Source organism: Mercenaria mercenaria, chromosome 6 (assembly GCF_021730395.1).
Source record: "Mercenaria mercenaria strain notata chromosome 6, MADL_Memer_1, whole genome shotgun sequence".
In the NCBI taxonomy this organism is placed as follows: Eukaryota; Metazoa; Mollusca; class Bivalvia; order Venerida; family Veneridae; genus Mercenaria; species Mercenaria mercenaria.
The window spans coordinates 38,537,823-38,559,632 of NC_069366.1; the positions used below are offsets into that span (position 1 = coordinate 38,537,823).

Consider the following 21,810-nt stretch of genomic DNA (forward strand, 5'->3'; position numbering starts at 1 on the left):
ATAATGACTTCACATAGTTTATGTCAACATAAAACTAACAAGTTTATAGTACTATGCATAAGGTTAAAGTAGTACACAATGTATACATGTATAAATACCCACAGTGTAAATGTGTACATCTACTAAAAAACTGGCTTTTTTTTTTTAAACAATCAACTGATACTATATGCAAACTTAATTTAGTAAAGCTATTACAATTGATGAGGAATTTATACATTTGCGGTTAATATCTAAAGGTAAAATATTTTAGTAAAAGATGCCCATTGGATATCTTTATAGATTGTAAATTAATATACCTGTATTGTGATGTTGGCTGTCATCTCTCATCACACAGTAATCTTCAGGCAGTGACTTTGGAATGTCAGAATGGATTTTGGTTCTTTGGGAGCTGAGGCACGCTTGGCTCGTCTCACTGATCTCTTCAGGGATTCTACTTTTCCTGTGGCTGCCGCAACCTTGAAACAGAAAAAAGACTAAATTTAAAGCACCAGAATAAAAGCACATCAATAAGTATTAAATATTGGTTGAAATAGATTGTAGTTAGTATTTTTGTAAAAAATATTTAGGGAAAATGCAGTTCTAGAAAAACTTGAATTTAATAGTAACATATTTAAGGCTATCTAAATTATCAATGCAACCTATGTAAAATCTAAACACAAAAAGATATGTACTAATCCGGTAATTATAAAGAAATATACAAATGTATAAGGTCATGTAATACAGAAATTGCGAAAAAATAATTTCCTCCTTAGGCACGGTGGACAGTCTGTCTGCAATAAACTGGCCGGGTTTCCCTCTGTTGGCTTCCACTGTCATCTTGATTTGGGCACTTATATAATATTATTTTCAGTGCAGCAATGGCAAACTTGTTCAACTTAAACCGCCTCGATAGCCTAGTGGTAGAGCGTCCGCTTCGAGTGCGGGAGGTCGTGGGTTCGATCCCCGGCCGCGTCATACCAAAGCCATGAAAAATGGTACCAGTAGCTCCCTTGCTTGACGCTCAGCATTAAAAGGGAAACTGGCCTCTTCTCCCATACCCTCGTGGCGATGGATTCCATCAGGAATGAGGTGTCAAGAGTGATTAATATAAGTTGTAGAACTTCCTTCACAATCAGCCTAAAATAAATTCTGTATAAACTAACTTAACAAAAGTTCAGTTGTAGACCTCACTTCTGTTGCTTGTAATACCAATATAAATGTTATAAACAGGCCACATGGTAACTTCTACATACCTTTTAAATTTCATACATTGTAATAGATAGTAAATCAGTATAAAGCAGTGACATATTTAAGGCAATCTAAATTATCAATTCAACCAATTTAAGGTTAATTCTAACCATAAAAGGAAATTTAGCAATCCAGTAAATGTTGATTATTTTTGTTCTGTCTTATAAATGTGAAGTACTTACTGCGAGATCAGTTGTGAGGCAGCCTTTGCACTGTTTACCAGAACGTTGGGAACATTCACATTTAATAGTTGTTTTGGTCTGGCTTTTTGTGGTGTAAGCATGTCCTGCATAGCACAGTTTTTTAACCTTTATTGCTAGTGATAAATTCCATTCTAGTGAATGTATCAGTGGAATAAAAATCTTTCCTTTATAGTTATACATTCAAGCATTGTCAGTTTGTAAAAATGAGTAAATTCTGTCAGTATGAAAATGCTTTATTTAAAAATTAAACACCAAACTAATTAAGGTATCTAAGAGTTATTTAACAATGTACTTTAATGAACAGTTCAATGAGAAAAACAAACAATTAACAAATTAACAAGTCAATTTATTAAGAGATATTTAACAGTTTTTATCTCAACAAACTGTAATAATTGTATATGTATAGTCTGATAAATTTCAAGGTTATTATGGAACAAACTGTAATAATTGTATATTGAATAAGTACATCCATTATCCATATTATAATCATTAATTATAATTATCTTCAAGACACCTCTTTCTATTAATAAAATGATAAAAGTGTATTATTTTATTGTTTGCCCTTTTGATACTAGGATGAAGGGGGTTTTGTCCTCCTTGTAAAAAACGCGAAGGGGTTTTTGTCTTTGTAAAGAATGCGAAGTGGGTTTTGTCCTCCTTGTAAAAAATGCGAAGGGGGTTTTGTCCTCCTTGTAAAATTCAACAAAGGGGTTTTGTCCTCCTTGTAAAAACATGAAGGATGTTTTGTCCTCCTTGTAAAAAGTGCGAAGGGGTTTTGTCCTCCTTGTAAAATTCAGCAAAGGGGTTTTGTCCTCCTTGTAAAAAACGTGAAGGGTGTTTTGTCCTCCTTATAAAAATGCGAAGGGAGTTTTGTCCTCCTTGTAAAATTCAGCAAAGTGGTTTTGTCCTTCTTGTAAAAAACGTGAAGGGTGTTTTGTCTTCCTTGTAAAAAATGCGAAGGGGGTTTTGTCCTCCTTGTAAAAAATGCGAAGGGGGTTTTGTCCTCCTTGTAAAATTCAGCAAAGGGGTTTTGTCCTCCTTGTAAAAAATGCGAAGGGGGTTTTGTCCTTGTAAAATTCAGCAAATGGATTTTGTCCTCCTTGTAAAAAACGTGAAGGGCTTTTTGTCTGCCTATGCGAAAATGAGCGAAGGGGGTTTTGTCCGCAGGGGATTTTGTAACCGACATACAACCTGTGATTTTTACCTGTATAGACAAAAGCTAGATGTTGTTTCGTCCTTAAAAAATGATAATTGGTACAGAACTCAATGTAGCATAGCAGAACATGCTTCTAAGTCAATTTATGGACTTTTGTCTGTATTTAATCAATATGAATTGAAAACATGTGAACAATTAAGCTTTTTGATAAACTTGTCTCTTCGGTATTTAATTATTCCTCAGAAGTCTGGGGGTTTAAAGGCAAAGAAAATATCCTATATAAGTGACCCCCCACTAAATGCCAGACATCTTAATCCCCAATAAACAGGATCCTGTCTGGTTCTAAGGGTCCATAAAACCCCTATAGACTTTACATGTAGTCCATGTCAGAGGATCATAAATTTTATTGATATGTTCAGATAATTGATTATTTCCCGTGTTTTGCATTTTATTGACATAAATGCTTTAATTGATAATATTATTGTAATTTCTCAGTCATTGACCAATTAAATTATAACTTTTATAGCAAAGCAATTCTCACCTATTTAGAAAACTCTTTCCTTTATTTAATAAAAAAAAATAAACGTATTTAAAACTAAATAAGAAAAATGACAAGATTTTTTTCAATTATTATATTTTTTTCATCTAAGTAACAAAATAAAACCAGAAAATTTGATCATTGTTGGATTTTATAAGAAATTAAAGAAGCGTTCAGTAGCATTTTTGATAAATATTATTGTAATAAAACTTGATTTAGTAAAAAATAAAAATACTGTTGTATTGATTAGCTCTGAATGAATCAGGCTTTCTAAACTCGTTATAAAGGTGAGAACTGGTTAAAATTCTGGCGAAATCCTGGATAAGTTTAAAATTAATAATAACAAGGTATCTACAGTCAGTACATACAATTTTTCTACTTTGTATACCACTTTACCACATAACTTAATAAATGACAAACTAACTGCCCTAATTCAAAAGACTTTTGCAAGAGAGAATGCTACATTTCTCGCTTGCAATTTTGATAAAGCTTTTTTACTAGCAATATTATTAAACATTATACAATGTGGACCTGTGTCGAATTTTGTAAAGCCCTTTCCTTTTTATTGAACAACATTTACATCAGGTTTGGGAATGCAGTTTTTAGACAAATAGTTGGTATTCCCATGGGAACAAATTGTGCACCCCTTGTCGCAGATTTGTTTTTATATTGTTATGAAAGAGACTTTATGTTGAGCCTTTCTCCAGATACGCAGGCAGATATTATAACTGCATTTAATAATACATCACGCTATCTGGATGATATTCTTAATATGGATAATCCGTTTTCTTTTTGGTCAATTGGTGGATACTATTTATCCTAGGGAGCTTCAGTTAATTAAAACTAACAATTCGGATACTGATGCTTCATTTTTAGATTTACATCTCTCTATTTATGACAATATTATACATACCAAAATTTATGACAAGAGGGATGATTTTAATTTTAGTATTGTAAATTTTCCCCATTTGGATGGGGAAGTACCTCAGGCTACATCTTATGGGGTATATATTTCTCAATTAATTCGGTTTGCCAGAGCGTGTAGTCATGTCAAGCATTTCAATGAACGTAATCAATATATTACAAGTAAACTTCTTCAGCAAGGCTACCGTTATTATAAATTGCGTAAATAGTTTGCTAAATTTTACTATCATAATTCTGATTTAGTTTTAAAATTCAATAGTAATTTAAAGACACTTCTGCGAGAAGGTATTTCTGAATTCGTTTTTATGGGGATGTGGTTTACAAACTTCGTAAGATCTTGGGTCATGGTAATTTTCCAAATGTATTTGGTAAAATTGTAAAACGTTTTATTAAAAGAGGTTACGACCAAACTGTCTTGAGACATACCGCATGTTTAGTGTTCAACCCGTTTACAGTTGGACACTACGCTTCCCTCTTTGATTGTGTCTGACGGAAGAGGGGGAGGACCCTATGATAAGCAGTTTTTAAATCCTACCAGGACTGAACTGTTCTGATATCTGTCTTCTGGCCTGTTTCGTCGGGCCCTTAAGGGTGTTTCTCTTGTTGCTCTGTCTTCTGAAAAGGCATTGAGTACATACGTTTTTTGTTCTAAAGGTTTGCTTTTTATATATTTATACACGAGCATTTTTGTGTTTTACATGCCATGCCTTTTTGTTTCCATTTCGTGTGTTAGAGATTCACCTAGAGGGGATTACTTTTATTTACACTGTCCCGTGTCTTTGGAACATGGTGGGGGTAAGAGTGAGGTTGGGTGCGCACCATAAACCGGTTTAAGCTCCCAAGTGGTGTTTTTGCCACTGACCGTTCCAAGGCGGTGCCCCACTGTGTTCATTTGTTTGTTCATTTTGTCCTAATGTGTTGGCTTTGTGTGTGTGCGCGTGTATGTGTATGTGTGTGTTTGTGGTGTACGCGTCTGCGTGCTGTGGTTTTCGTTTTGGGGAGGCTGCGTTTTTGGGACGTGGCATTCCCTGTTTGATATTTGTCTTTGTTTTTGCTATAAATGTGAGAAATATCACATGCAATCTACGTACTACACAGTAGCTATACAGTAGCTTATTATGATAAACAGAAGCTAGTCTATCAATGGTCCAGTCTTGTATATTGGCCCTTACCGCCAATACGCAGACCGTATCATTCCCACATACCTCGCATACCAGTATCAGTGTCTTTAACGAAGGAAAAGATATAGAAATACTTCACACCAAGTTCTTACGAAAGTTTTTGTGCGTAAACAAGTCAACGGCCAGGTCTCTATGGAGAGTTAGGAAGATTTCCACTTACTGTAATACGAAAATTACACATTATACAATATTGGTTTAAATATTAAACTCTAAAGAGAATAGTTCAATAAAGAATAATATCAAATTTTAAAAACAGGCGCAGACATTGATAATTCCTATAATAGCAAAAACTGGACAGTTCAAGTCAAAACAATGTTAGAAAATTTAGGTTCCACAGATTTATGGCAAAACCAAAACAATATTACCAAACTGACCATAAGTATTTAGTCAAGTAATTAAAAACAGACTTTTTTATCAATTCAAACAGAGCTGGAATAGAAATATAAATAACTCACAGAGGCTTGCTTCTTACTGTCACACATTCATTAGAAATTAAATCTTATTTAGATTTTATACAGAATAAAAAACATAAAATATCTCTTTCAAAATTTAGGTTTTCGTAGCACAAACTCGAAATAGAAAGAGGTCGTTATAATTATATACCCAGAGAAGATAGAAAGTGTGAATTTTGTTGTTTAAATGTTTTAGAAAGTGAGTGCCATTTTTATCAGTATGTCCAATTTATAAAGACTAAAGAAATTTATTCCTATAGTCATGCTATACGTATATTTAATGCTGTTATTCGTATGCAAACTTTAATAAAAACTACTTATTTTCATATTATAGCTTGAACAAATTCCCAAAATTTATATCGTTCTTTAAAGCTTCTTTCATTATATCATATGTTAATCTCTACACTATACTTTTTAATATAGGAAGAGGAATTATAATGTTTATAAGCTTAAATAAATGTTGTTGTTGTTGTTGTTGTTATATAATTGTTTTACTTCACTCCCACGACGTGATAAATAGAAATAATCCAAACTTAAGAAAAATGTTTATTGCAACTAGCTACAGCGTTTTCTAAATTTCGAAAAGTGAGACGATGATTTACTGAAACATTTTTGATTATTATACCTCACTTTTGTCTACAATGGTAAAATCCCATTACCCGAAAAGGAGATATTTTGACTGTCAGAAACATTTTTAATCTTTTTAACACGTGACCAAGCGAAAGTGACTGTCAGGTCATGTGACCGCGCTGATATTTTGAATGTCATATAAGGGCAAATAACTACTTCAGTTTTTTAGCCATATGATTGCCTCCCTTGTACAGAATATCATATTGTAATGATAATGACGTCGCTGTTCAGTGTGTACACAACTGATTACCGCGCTAAAGATGAAACTACTGAATTAAATGAATCAAAAACATATTTATTTTTTTTGTGTTTAGTTTTGTTCGGTATAATAAAATAAATACCATATGGCAGCGTGTGTGACATTGATATTGTCAACCCTCGGAACAGAATGTCACCACTCGGCTCTCGCCTCGGGTGACATTCTGCCCTCGGGTTGACAATATCAATGTCACACACGCTGCCATATGGTATTTATATAATGTTTTTCTTAGGCACATAATGCATTAGTCAATTTCTTTATACGATTTCAAACATTCCTCGACTATGACCTCAGGTGACTAAACGCGGTACAGCAATACCTGATCACCAAAACATGCCGTAACGAGGTCTTCTTTGAACGTATGGAAATCCGTCGGCAATGTAACATGTACTATTTATTGAAAAAAAAAAAACAAGCAATAAACAGACATGGTTCAATGCATCCAGACGCCTCCCTGAACGGTGTAAATCACGGTAACAAGGATTCGAACAGGAAAATGGCAGAAGTTAACATCTGAACAATTTTCGTCGACATATAATGAACTGATTTCATAATGTATCTCATACAATCCACGACCGAAGTGGTAACTGCTGTAATTTTCCAAAAGCAAAAACTGAAATGATATCGGTGAAAAATACATTCCGTGTCATTCATTTTTCCATTGTTTTTCTAACTTACGAGCCTTTACTGTCTGTCTGATTGCCTAAATATCTTTTTTCGTCCGGTGTATTCATTACCGCTGACGAAACCTGGAATATAGTTGCATCATGAGAGAATTATGTTCATTCGTTGTGTCATTACTTTATATGACCCAGGGAAGTGCTTACGTCTTAATATCTTGAACAATATCTTGAGCCGCTAAGGTGACTATGTCTTAGACTTGCTGGCAAACTAAATTGAATGTCCTTTGTTAAAACAACTATCTATCCCATATAATTTTCGTCTGGCTACTTAGCCTAAAGGATTCGTATACCGATGATTTTCAAATGACTTTGATTGTGAGCTAAATAATTTTTAGGGATCAAATAAATCACTCAATATATCAAACTAGATCTATTAACGTACAAGTAATTATTGATGTTCAGCTTACTCTCTATAGGCCTGAACTTATACTTGACTGGCCTTGTCAATATAAGTTCCTATTACACGTTGTCTTTGATTCTAACACGATCCGCAGCAGTTGCTATATAAACATATAGCGAAATCGCCTATACATGAATCTACGATAAAATATAGCTCTTCCATTCCACCCTACGACTGTAACACGACTGTGAGATTCTACTCTGCTTCTGTTATATACCGACTAAATACTCGACTTTTTCAGTGATATGTAGTAGTAATAAAAAATACATCAAATTTTCTGAAACAAACAATTTCTAACTGATGAATTTATTTGTTTATAATTTTACCGTAAGAAAATGTTTCAGCCCGGTAAGTTTCAACTTCAACACCAGTGCATCTATGTTTGGTTGTGTGTGTAGTTTACAATTTCTGCGCTGTAGGCACCACAAATGTCAACTAGATTCTACTTGGACAGTAAATAAATTATAATTCATGTTCCAATCATCCAGACTCAAGTGTTTACGTGTTTCATGTCCAGAAATGAGACCGTGTTTTGAAGAGTATTGTCCCTTGATTATTAAGCCAGATCGGTAAAATTTGGTTGTTTCCCTTTATACCATCTTAACGCGAGTATCGACTTTTGTTAATCTCTCTTATCTTGATAATCTTGACCTTACACTGGTTTTGTTAATAAGGGGTATTGCGACAACATTGTGAAACTTTTTACACAAGCGGAGTTTATACCTTGCCCGAGGCAATTTGCAGTGTATTCCTCAAATTGGTGATTTTGAATGATAATCTGGAATTTGTTTAAAAATTGTCAGGAAGCATATAATTCCCATTACTCAACGTATTTTTAAAATATGTATTTAATGACCTCCAGATTTGGCTAAAAATAATCTTTCTCTCAAATTGAAGTTTGTTAATACTAGAAGATGTGTTTTTGTGTCTAAAATATTTCGTCGAAACCAATAGCGCTATAGCGGAATAAGTGAATTATGACTTCAAAATATAGATTTTTTTTATAATCGAGACAGTTTACCTTGAGTAAAGCGTTATAATCGCTTTTCGATTTTCATCATATAGAAAAACAGCAAATTCTCAAGTATTTCCGTAATATATAGTTAAACTTTGTCAGTAATTAAGTTTTAAAGCCTTCTTAAGAAATATAGCATTTATTTCCAGATATCTATAAAAGTATTTTTTTCTTGTTGTCGAACGATCTGGAGGATAGTCCCTTTAATTTTTAAAATATTTTTATGAGGGCGAAATATATTATGTATTTCGGGTCTCCTTGAAAATGTGTCTTTTCAATTTAAAAAAGTTTTTAAATATTATGGATCCGTGGCCTATAAATGCATTTTACTTTACAATAATGTGAATTTGGATTTTGAACCGTAAGATAAATTATCAAAATTTATAACTCCATATCCATAATTTAGATTTTAAAGGCAAAGAAAATCTCCTATATAAGTGACCCCCCCCCCCCAAATACCAGACTTTTTAATCCCCAATATACAAGATCCTGTCTGGTCCAGTCTGATAAGGGTCCATAAAACCCCTGTAGACTTGACATGTAGCCTAATTATTGTCAGAGAATCATAAATTTTATTGCCTACAGGTAAATTGGTTATTTCCTGTGTTTTGCATTTTATTAATTGAAACGCTGTTGTTTTTTATAGTCTTTTTTTCAGCATGTACACAAAATTATTTCAATTGATAAGATACTAATTTTGATTGCTCAGTCATGTTGAGTAATGTCCTGGCCAATTAAATTATAACTCTTATAGTAAAGCAATTCTCACTATAAATAATTATTCAAAACTTAATAAGAGAAATTACAAGTTTGTTTATTCAATGATTATGATCTTTTTATCAAAAGTAACAAAATAAATACGAAAAAAAAAAGATAATTGCTGGATTTTATTAGAAATTAAGGAAGTGTTCAGTTGCATTTTTAATATATAAAGACGGTATATAGACAGAAGGATGTTATATATTAAAAATGCTTAATTCCTCTTGCGTTGTCTAAATTATGTTAACTTTCTTTTATGTATAATAAAATCCAGCAATAAAGATATATCATTGTTCAAAATACACACTAATTTATTACTTCTAAAAGCTATGTGCCTGAATGCATTTTTTATATTTTTGATAATAAAAAAACAGCAATAATAAGATGTAATTGTTAAAAAACTTACTTTATTAAAAATATGATAAAACACTGTTGTATCCTATCACTTTGTTTATTTAGCCCTAATTCAATCAAGCTTTCTAAACTCGTTATAAAGGTGAGAACTGATTTGCTATAAAGGTGAGAAATATCACCTGCAATTTATTTACTGCACAGTAGCTATACAGTAGCTTATTATGATAAACAGAAGCAAGTCTACCAATGGTCCCGACTTGTGTATTGGCCCTTATCGGCAATATGCAGACCTTATCATCTCCATAGGCCACATACCAGGCATACCAGAATCAGTGTCTTTAACTTTAAAGTGTTTATGCAAGAGCCGTAATAATTGTCCCTTTAGGCCGCGGGGCATGTCAGACAAACAGATACTAATCCAATTAGTAACGGTAATAAACAGAAATATGTCAGCATTCGGTTAACTTATTGTCAAACACGTTATTTGACTTTATCATACATATATAATCATTACAAAAAGATAAAATAAGAAATTTTTAACAACAATATTATAATACTTACAAACAAGAAACATAAAATTTACACCCGACCCAATGGACTTGTTATATTTACATGTACAATATTCAAGTTTAAATATGAACATGTAGTTTTATGTTAATCAACTTTATGTTATGTTACGTTTTAATGCAATAAATAATTCTAGTAGTGAAAATGGTATTAAATGAATTAAAAAATGGAATATTTTTATTTAAACATGTAATTTAAAATAACTTTATTTTCATTTAATCTGACAAAGTAATGACATTAAACACGGAATTAGATTGACACACATGTCTATCTTATTCAGTTTATCCGGTGTCATCAGTACACGTGTACTGTGATGGGCAAAATTTTCCAAATTAGTAAAATCAGTGATATTCAAACGTTTAGGGAAGCAAGAAGACATAAAAATAATTTAAAAATAAACTCGTTGAAAGAAAGATTAACTTTTCTAGTTTACTTCAATAACTTAATAAATGTTGTGAGATGATTATAAATATAAGAATAAATCAGTCTAAAAGACCATGTAAAGCTTAAAATCTGTCATTTCCTACAGAAATCAATGGGACTCGGGATCAAAATTAGTTACTTATTTCAAACGCTTAGGGAAGCAAGAAGATCATATTTTATTTTATCAAAAATTATATTGAAAGAAAGTGCAAATATTGCAGATTACTTCAATAACTTAATAAATATTGTCAGATGATGCTTTTGATGTCATTTGATGTGTTAAAGATTTTCTCCTTCTATATTTCAATATGCGTAAATTGACCGATAATGGCTAATCGATACACCCGATAACCTGTTTTCAAGGGAGACAATTTCGCCAATAAGCCAGCAAATTGGCTTAGATTTCTGGGTATGATATGCCGCCGCAATGTTCTGGCGTGTATGTTTCAGTGCCATCATGTAGGTGACGTGCACTATTTTTAGAAACTGCATAAACTTTGAACGAAGTATTTACTTCTGATTTCTATATCCGACCTTAGATGTTATTAAAAATAACATTTTTACAGCAGTAACTACTTAATACTTTAATTAAAATTTGTTGAATATCGGAAAATTCCGTTTTATGCAACGCTTTCCATTCGTGGGGAGGTTTTTATAATAGCATATGGCCAGCCGAATGACATATCGAGCTAAAATGTAGTGCTGTAAAATGCGAAGAATTTTGCGTGGTTAGAATCAAAATAATAAATATGTTCCAATAATTTTATCAGTTAATAAAATATGGGCAGTCATTCGGATGCGAATATTAAGTCACTCGTGCTACGCACTCGTGATTTAATTATTACGCATCCGAACTCCTGCCCATATTTTATTAACTGATAAAATATAGGCACATATTTATTATTTCTTAAATCAACAACATACGAGTGCTATCGTATGGATGTTCAGCCGAAGTCTTCGTAATATAAGCTGCAACTTATATATTTGCACTGATTTATTAACGCTCAGCTCAAATATTCTATCACACGATTTCAAGTACCGTAGACGCATATTCGCGATGACGGGGGTGTACTTACCCCTTAACGGGATCTGTCCTCTGCTTCCCTATACTCAGCCTATATACGCTATCGTCTATAGCATTTGACAACCAATATACCTCCTCAATACTACGTCTTGATTTACCTCAGTCACCCGAAATTGTTGAATAGCTGCAATAATAAGCTACTGGACCCTCTTTATTTATCTCGTGACGACTACAAACCATGATCGAGATGAACACACCGCAGACAGGGTTCAGAATACGTTATGGCATCAAGTTTCCATTGTCGTGACGATTAAACCAAACACAATGTTTGATCAAACACAATGTTTGATCCAAACGTACGCACTATGACATCAGGTCAAGACCCCAGAGGAATATAAACATATCAGCTTGATATCTTTCAGCATTGTCAAATCTTGATTACACTGACACTGTCCTGTCTGTTGAGACATCTTCTGGTGTCGTGGAGACTGCATGAAGTCAACGGATCGCGGAGTCGTGAGTTCGATCCTCGGGCGGGGCGTATATTCTCCGTGACTATTTGATAAACGACATTGTGTCTAAAATCATCAGTCCTCCACCTCTGATTCATGTGGGGAAGTTGGCAGTTACTTGCGGAGAACAGGTTTGTACTGGTACAGAATCCAGGAACACTGGTTAGGTTAACTGCCCGCCGTTACATGACTGAAATACTGTTGAAAAACGGTGTTAAACCCAAAACAAACAAATAAACAAACAAACGCATGAAGTCACAGGCGTTGAGATGAAGTGCCTCTAAGATGCATTCCTCACTTTCGTGCACAGAAATTAAAGTCACCCGCTAGAATTTTGGCCACTGAATCAGTACGTCGAAAAGAAAGTTCGACGTTTATATTCCGCTTGAAACATATACGGAAAGACTTTAAAGCGTCAAATACGAGGTGTGGTCCAAAAGTAATATGCAACCTGAATAATAATCCAGGAAATATTCGTACAATTTTTATAAAGAAAGTCGCGACCTTAGCTTTTAAGTGATAATAATTATATGTCGATATAGCGATCGAGTAGAATGATCTTGCGGGGCATTTTCTTGAACAGATTTTGATACAAATGTATCACAAGATATTTCAATAAAAATCCAGTGTATATATATGTATACTGATTCATTCTGCATTATTACATGCTGCTTTTGTAAATATGACTTTATTAACATAAAATTAGCAAAGGATACAAGTATATTAAAACAACTGAACATTTTAAAATTCATATTTCCAACAGGTATCACAAAAGCCGGTAATATGGCGCAAATGACGTCGCCATTGAAAATACAAGTAAAATACGAGTACGCGTTTGTGGCAAATTTGCTGAATAAAAACACGTTGAAGGAGGTACGAAACAGCGAAGTAGTACATGAATGGTCGGCCATAGAAATTTTAGAGATCACTCCTGTACTACTGATCCTACTAGAATTACTAAAAACACTTAAAAATATACATATTGTACGTACCAGTAGCTAAAAACTGTTTTATATGCATTGCACACGGCCGCGTCCTTGTGCGCCATATTACCAGCAATGTAAACAGAGAGCGCGGAGAAGGGCTGTGTTGTTATAGACGTGAAAAACAAGTAATTTTCAATATTATATTTGCTTGAAAATCAGTGAATTCACATTTTGGTGAAAAAGTAGGCGTTTCAATATTTTAAGCAAATCAAAAATTCTTAACTGTGCCGTATTACCGGCCACAGGACTAATTTTGATAGGTAAAATGCAAGAAAAGTAAGTTTAAAGCGTAGTACTGATACTAAATTTTGTGTTTATTTTAAAAGAAAATTATTTTAAAATTATGAAGTATTCATTTTCAGTGCCGTAACTACGTTGCCTCATATCAATATATGCGCCATATTGTTAGGCTGCACTTTTTGAGCTCCTATTTGATTTAATTTTGTTGTCGTTAGTGGGAGTAGAGACGTTATTTTTGGAGTGTAGTTTTTTGAATGCGTGCTTGATGTGTTTGTGTCATTATATTTTGGATTGCTCCGTGTGTTGATCCAGAATCAGCATCAGAAACAATCACATATATAAACTTGAAATATTTATTGTTGATAAACACTTTGTGAACTTTCGCTCACCATTGTAGTTTTCAATCATGGATTTTATTATGTATGACAGCAATCACAGAATTGGACAATCAACAAGGTGTAGACTTAATCCTATTGTGTTACCAAGGTTAAAAGATTTGAGAATATTGAAACAGTACAGAGGAAAAAGAGCTGATCGCCTGCAGGCACAAGCCTTGAACAATAGCAAAAGTGGTTACGGTAAACCAGTGGTTGTCCTTTCTATATACTATACAAAATCAACAACAGACACTGTTGTGCGATTTGCGAGACACATTTATTTTGCGATGACATATTTAAACATACTTCAACTTCAACTTCAACTATCTACTGCCGAACAATCGTCTAGCGATTATGACTGGCAGGCGCTGTCAGGAAACAGTGTTTTACCCAAGAAATAGCAGATAATCTTGAAAAAGGTCAACAAACTGATGTAATTATTATGGATTTTAGTAAAGCCTTCGACAAAGTAGATCATCATAAACTGATTCACAAACTCAAATACCTAGGTATTAATAATAAGGTCACCGCATGGGTTAAGTCATTTCTCAGTAACAGATCTCAGCAAGTCCTTGTTGAGGGTAAAGTCTCTGAAAGGTTACCTGTCCTATCAGGGGTCCCCCAAGGCTCAGTCCTTGGCCCCTGCCTATTTCTCGCCTACATAAATGACTTGCCCAATAGTATCAAAAGTCGAGCCCGTCTCTTTGCTGATGACACCATTGTCTACCTTACCATCAAATCTAAATCCTCTGCAGAAAGCTTACAGCAAGACCTCTACTGTTTAGAAAAATGGGAAAAAGAATGGTCAATGGAATTTAATCCCGATAAATGTGAAGTTCTTAGAATATATCGTAAAAGAAATCCTGTTATATATCCTTACACCCTACATAATGTCCAACTTCAGTCCACTGACCATGCAAAATATCTTGGTGTTACCCTAAATAATAACTTGACCTGGTCAAATCACATAAATAACATAACATCCAAGGCCAGTAATACCCTTCGCTTCATCAAAAGGAATGTAAAGACTACCAACAGACAGGTTAAAGAAATGGCCTACAAAACCTATGTCCGCCCCCAGGTCGAGTACTGTTCCACGGTCTGGCACCCTGGCCAAAATATCTAACTCATAAAGTAGAAAGGGTACAAAGATCTGCAGCCCGCTATGTTTTTAATGACTACCAGTATACCAGTAGCGTCTCAGATATGTTATCTGAACTAAATTGGAAGACCCTAGAACAAAGAAGAAATCATTCCTCCCTAGTTATTTTCTATAAGATAAGAAATGAATTAGTGGCTGTGGACCATCATCATCTCACACAGACACGAAATTTAAATTACTTAATTCCCCAGTCCAAAACGTCGTACCATGCAAATTCCTTTTTCCCCAGGACTATCAGACTATGGAACAGTTTACCAACATATATCCAGTCCAGTCCCAATTTGCAGACATTTGTCAGCGGGCTGGACTCGCAGTCTCTCTAAATACTATAATCCGCTGATTTTAAACTGTATACTTTGGGTCTTTTATCTTTTTAATTTTGCACAAGCCGTAGATACATGTGAATTAATCAAACACAAAATGTATACGTTTAAACAAACGATCTTTGAATATGTTTTACATGATATTCATAAAAGATTTCCAAAACGTGGTCGACTCGCCCAGGAAAAACCAGTGTCTGGAAACCTGTGCCCTTTTATCACATGTCTTTTACCACTGAATGTTGGGCTTCATCCTTGAAAGATCTTTTATGAACAATATGTCGGATAACTATTAACTCTAGATAAGTTACGTTTCCTCAACATTGAGGTTACAAATTATTGTGTAAATAAAGTAAGTATTACAATAATGTTCCTCTGATCTATAACATTGAATTTAAATTTAACGATGTCACCGCACAGAGTGAATCGCTAGAACTAATTTCTTACCGCCAAAAATCTTATTTATATCTGATCTCGAATCACTCGAGCATTCAAAACAGGTTTTGAAAGATAATAACGCTAGGACAAAGGTACTCCGCTATACGATGTAACGCGGAGTACAAAAAGTCCTTTCTATATACTATACAAAATCAACAACAGACACTGTTGTGCGATTTGCGAGACACATTTATAGAAAATTACAAAGTATAGAGAAGCTGAAAAATTTAAATTCAATGTTCTTTATATGCAACTCTTGCAAGTCTTAAATAATCTTAAGTTCTTTACAATTTTAACATTTTTGTGACAGATAACCTTTTTTCAAGAGAGTCTTTTACATAACCATCCTTTGCTACATCGGTCTTCCAACGACCGTGTCTCTTTAAACACCTGTCTGATACACCGGTGTTAGCTACGGACGTAGCGCCACTTGCCCTTAAAGAATGCGTACCAAGTTTAAGGCCCGGCGCAACACTTTTCAATTTTTCAACAATACATTCTTTTGCCCTTGTGTAACTTAACTTTTTATTCTTTCCTATAAGAGACGCGACATGTTTTGATCTAAATGCAGGTTTAAACAAATATTCATCAGAGTTAATCGACAAATGTGCTGCAGACATATATCTTTGTAACATAGAATACGGACATGCAGAAGAACAACCTTTAGCAATAACTATTTCTGAACCATCTCTATAAACGTCTGTTTTGCTTTGCCTTATATTTCAAAACTAGATGGTCGGAATTGAATTGTACATCATTGCAATGCAAATTACTGACTTCGTTCATACGCAGAAAACCTGCATAGGCTAACATAATCATTGACAAATCCCTCAAATCAATAATATCAACACTATCTTGATATGTTAAGCAAAGTGCTTGTAACATTTCTGAGCTTACAACGTCTTTCTTCTGTACTGGCTTGGAACTTATACGTTTCGCAGTTTCTAACAATTGTTTGACGATACTGTTTTCCGTCGGGTCCTGAAGATCGTTGATATTATGTACCCATTTTATTCCATAGTAAGCTGCAGACACGACATTGTCTGACTTGCCTTGATCAAGTAAACTGGTAAAGTACATTGCTACGCTGATAGGTAACGCCGGTTTAGATACTAGGCTGTTTATATCACAATATGATTTAAACTGATCAAAAGAACTCTGATACTTTTTTACTGTATTGTCTGCCCTTGATTGTAAAAGATAACTCGCCATATTGTCCGTTACTGATCGTTGTAATTCTCCATGTATCCCTGCCTCGTCTAGTTTATGTTTGATTGTGTCCTTCAGACCAACACCTGTCAAAGAATTAATACTATTAAATAGTGTCGTATACAACGTAAGTTTCAATTTCATGAAACAGTTGTTAACAAATATAATTTTACACCGAACATTTTAGTGCTAGCATATCAAACGGTAATGGATTTTTAGCAAAATAACCATTGTTCCCCGATCTGATAAAACGACATTTGTCCGTTTCAAATTTTTTGTTTCCTTCACAAAATCTCTAAAATTTCCATCATTATTTGTCAAACATGGCCAAAACGGCGCACTCTTCCAAAATGGAACAATTAATGTACATTTGGCTTTTTCTACTACTAACTTGTTAATGCAAGCTGTAACCAGCCTTGGTGGTGGAACCAACCAGTTTATATCTTGCCCCCATGGCTGAACTAAGGCATCAATGGCTTCTGTGCCTGGAACCCACCAACGTGAATTAAACCTTGCACATTTTTTATTTAAATGTGACGCAAATCTATCTACATTATGTGGACCCCATTTATTTTCTAAATAAGTAAATACATTCTGACTAATGTACCAGTCATCACAGTCAAAACATCTACTCAGATAATCTGCTTTTTCATTATTTGCCCAGGGAATCCATTCCGGACACAACATGATGTTTTCTTTTTCGCAGAACTTATGTATATCTAAAGCGATACTATGAATTTGTGTTTTTCGACTACCGTTTAATAACACAGTTTTAACATTTTTGTTATCGGAATAAACCTTAACATAGGAATTTCGCAAAACATTTGCTTGCGAATGGAGTACTCTATTAACGGCCTCGGTTTCTCGCCATGTTGAACTTTGACTTTGTTCTAGAGTATCCCACTGCCCTATGACTTCCGTGTCGGTAACTTTTTGTTTTGATTTCAAAAAACAATTTTCATTTGCATTTAAACATAACACATGTTTACCTGTATTGTCCACTTCCGGGACGTGTCTTTCACGTAACTGACTATGTTTTGAAAAGTTTTACTTACTGTTCTGTCTGCTTCCGGAGACATGCTACAAGTAATAATGTCCTCTTCCTGGGACATACGATTTAACATACTATCTGCTTTAGGAAACATTACACTTGCAATACTGTCCGCTTCGGGGACAAACTACTGAACTCAACTCGCGCATCATGTGACCTATCACAAATCGAAGTGTCCACTTCCGGGGACCTACTACTGGTCTCATCACCTGCTCAGATGACAAAGTATTAATTAAGCTGTTGGTTCCTCTGAATGAATCAGACACTGAATTGTCCGCTTCCGCGGACGCTTTGTGAACTAGTAAGTCCACTTCCGGGGACTCTTTGTTAACTAATAAGTCCACTTCCGGGGACGACATACATTCTATTGTTTTTTCCTTCTTTGAGAAATTTTCGTACTCTGTTCTGCTCACTTCCGGGAGCTTCTGGGACTCTAATTTTACTATTCCTTGACTAACTGAACTACTTACTCTTACGTTATTCTCTACATACCCGCCGTAGCCAAATGCGCTGGCATCGACAAATATTCTATACAGACACACATGATTTTCGTTTAATTGTCTCCCTTTTCTGTTCAGTGTACTTACATTGCTTCTCCAGAACTGTAATTCATTCATGGCTAATTCTGTTACTTTAACAGGAGCATTCCAACTGGCTCTTGCATTGATACAATTGAATAATTCTCTTGTCATTAACGAACTTTGTTACCTATTACGCTTTGTAATGATATTATCTGTCCGACGACTCTGGCCAACACTTTTACTGGAACTATATTTGCTCTATCTCGACATACCTGATATATCACGGAATCTAATGTAATTTCTAATCTTTGTATTCTTTCATATGATATAAAAATCATATTCTGTGCCATATCTAGAACATGCCCAAGCCAAACTAATCTCAGTGTCGGTACCCAATTACACTTTTCGTCAGCAAGTAAAAAGCCAAAGCAACCAACGTTTGCATGGTAAACTCGCTTGAGCGCAAAGCTTTTTCATAATCTGAATGACCACCGATCCCATCATCGAGAAACATAATGATTTTATGTCCAGTTGCTCTTAAAAATGTAACAACTACCTTCAAAAGTTTCGTAAATATGTGTCCTGCTGTTTTTATGCCGAATGGTAAAGAATTGTAAACGTAATACTTTGTATGTCCTGATCTAGAATATGAAAACCCCAAATATGTTCTGTGCTCTGGAAAAATGTCTATATGGTGATATGCTCCTTTCAGATCGAAAGTAAATAGAAAAGAGTTTTTGTCAAATAATGTTTCTGCAACTTTTATGTCTTCAAACTTCACATTGAACTGGTGTAAAAAAGGATTAATGTGTCTGCAATCTAAGACTAACCTTGGTTTTCCATTTCTATTGTAGGCTACGGTTAAAGGATTGACTACATAAGGAATACTATCAATTTCACTTACTATGCCTTTAAGCAGGAGATTTTCAATTTCTTGCTCAACAAAACATGAATTTTCTCGAGCAGTCTTGTTGTTTTTTAAAACAACACTGTCTGGAACACTCATAAAAGGCAACTTGTAGCCTTTTTCTACTACATTTAATATAAATGTACTGTCTGAAGCCTCTCTCCATTTGGACAAATTTTGCTTCAGTCTACCTACCGGAGACGATTGCTCTGTACTACTTTTTTCAGTAATGACGTCACTCTCTTTCACCACATTATTACTTTGTGAAAATGAGATATCTGGATCTTTAATCCGAAATAAATTTTCGTTTTGAAAATTATTGCTAATAAAACTACTTATCTTATTATTGGAACTGTTCGCAGAACATTCCGACGATCCTTTCCAGTGGCCTGGCTTCCCGCGGGCGAAGCACAATCCTGGTCTACGAGGCGTTTGTTGTGTAGCATTAGAAACTTGTACATTGCCGGCCGATGCTGTAGTTGGCTTCCGGTATGGCCATGATCTACTGCCACGAGTTCTCTTAGCTTTCTCCGCCTTTAACTTTTTGTTCGCCCTCGTCTCAGCCTTATAAATCCTTTTTTCATCGTCGGAATCGCTGGCTAATGGGTTGGATTCATACTCGTTTACTACCCTCCACCCCAGTTCTGACGAGTCCGCTAAGCGTATGAGCTTTTGTCTATGAGATATCATTTCTTTTGCTGAAAATGAATGCAAATATTAGCGACTATCTCTCTCCATATGTATATGTCTATAACGGTAATAAAATGTGACTAACGTTGACAAATATAAACTGTGCCTACTGAACTATTAAATACACAATGAAGCCTTGCTTTATGTAAACATAGCGTTTATCTTAATCTTATCGTCTGCTTATCGATCGTCTGCTTACCGGTACATTTTAAACAATATTTACCCGTGCGTCTGAAGCGATAACATTAAAAAATATATATATAAAAGAATACCTTCAGCGATCTTTTGTCTGGACTCCTGCAATTTGTTTGATTGTATCAAATGATCTGCCTCATCTAGAGCGATGCTAACCTTGGAGTTGTATTTAAACTGCTCTTCATTTGACTTCCGTTTAAAAGTTTGTGTGCCTTTCAATATGCTTGAAATCTTATTCATTTGCTCAAAATTAGAATTTCCACTTATCTTTTCTAGCATTTTCTCCATATCTGTAAGCATTGAAGTTTTGTGTTCCTCTAAAGACGCCTTCATCCTGTCGTCTATCATAGCCTGGATTCTAGAATTTTCCATTCCCCACCGATCGTCATAACTGCTGCGGTCCGAGGTGTCCATTGTTCCGGCTTGTAACGATGTCACCGCACAGAGTGAATCGCTAGAACTAATTTCTTACCGCCAAAAATCTTATTTATATCTGATCTCGAATCACTCGAGCATTCAAAACAGGTTTTGAAAGATAATAACGCTAGGACAAAGGTACTCCGCTATACGATGTAACGCGGAGTACAAAAATTCAGAGGTATAAACTTTAGCAACTTTATATACCCTATTAAAACATTGTCATGACGTCATTCCTTTATTCTCGCTGTACTGTATTTTTAATATTGGACTGCTTTCAATGGGACTTAGTACAGTATTTTCCACGTGGAGTCCAATATTATTTTAATATTGGACTGTGTATTTAATATTGGACTGCACGAGGAAAACGATTTATATACAGAATTAATGTCTTCGTGTAGTCCAGTATTTATCAATACATGTAGTGTAATTCCATATAGAAAAATATTGTAATCAAATGAAAGCAGTCCAATATAATCAGCTGATAATGACACAGTACTGATAATAAAAAGAAAAAATTATATCAAAACTAAGTTTTATGTATAGATCTAGATGCATAATATATATGGACAAAATCGTAAAATGTAAAAAATAGCATTATACATATTTTGCATGCATCAACGTATTCTTACTCCCTAAACGACAACTCACTAGAGCAACAATTTCCTCAGTATTGTTCACGTTTCCAGTTTTAAAAATTGTGCAAGGATTTATTGCTTTCTGTTTAAAAAACCAGCTTTATTAGACCAATCATGATAGTTCTTTGTGGCCGTACTGTCAATGGCCTTTATGATTTTGGGAAGTTTAAATGAAATGTCATAATACTTTTCAAGTAATGCATCAGACAAGCCTTATTTTGTTTAATAAAGGGAGGTAATTCAAAAGCTAGGTAAGGTAGAGTTATGGTCCTCTGATACTGCTCTTTGTCTCAATGGCCTCTATGATTATGTGAAATTTTAATAAAATGCCGTTAATACTTTTCAAGTAATA

General features: G+C 34.5%; 1 protein-coding gene across 1 annotated transcript; it reads right to left on the bottom strand.

Moving 5' to 3' along the window:
- Window positions 1-18,792: 18,792 nt before the first annotated feature.
- On the bottom strand, window positions 18,793-21,009 carry LOC128546105 (uncharacterized). The gene is made up of 2 exons (XM_053545659.1): window positions 20,481-21,009; window positions 18,793-20,216 (listed from the first exon to the last, which is right to left on the bottom strand). The coding sequence occupies exons 1-2, from the start codon at window positions 20,815-20,817 to the stop codon at window positions 18,991-18,993; spliced, it is 1,563 nt and encodes a 520-aa protein (XP_053401634.1). The 5' UTR covers window positions 20,818-21,009; the 3' UTR covers window positions 18,793-18,990.
- Between the last annotated feature and the right edge of the window lie 801 nt (window positions 21,010-21,810).

Bases quoted from the DNA above. Each gene is read 5' to 3' on its own strand.
- LOC128546105 (XM_053545659.1), bottom strand. From the start codon at position 20,817: ATGGACACCTCGGACCGCAGCAGTTATGACGATCGGTGGGGAATGGAA. The intron at 20,217-20,480 runs GTATTCTTTTAT...ATTCATTTTCAG, and splicing joins CAGACAAAAGATCGCTGAAG to CAAAAGAAATGATATCTCAT.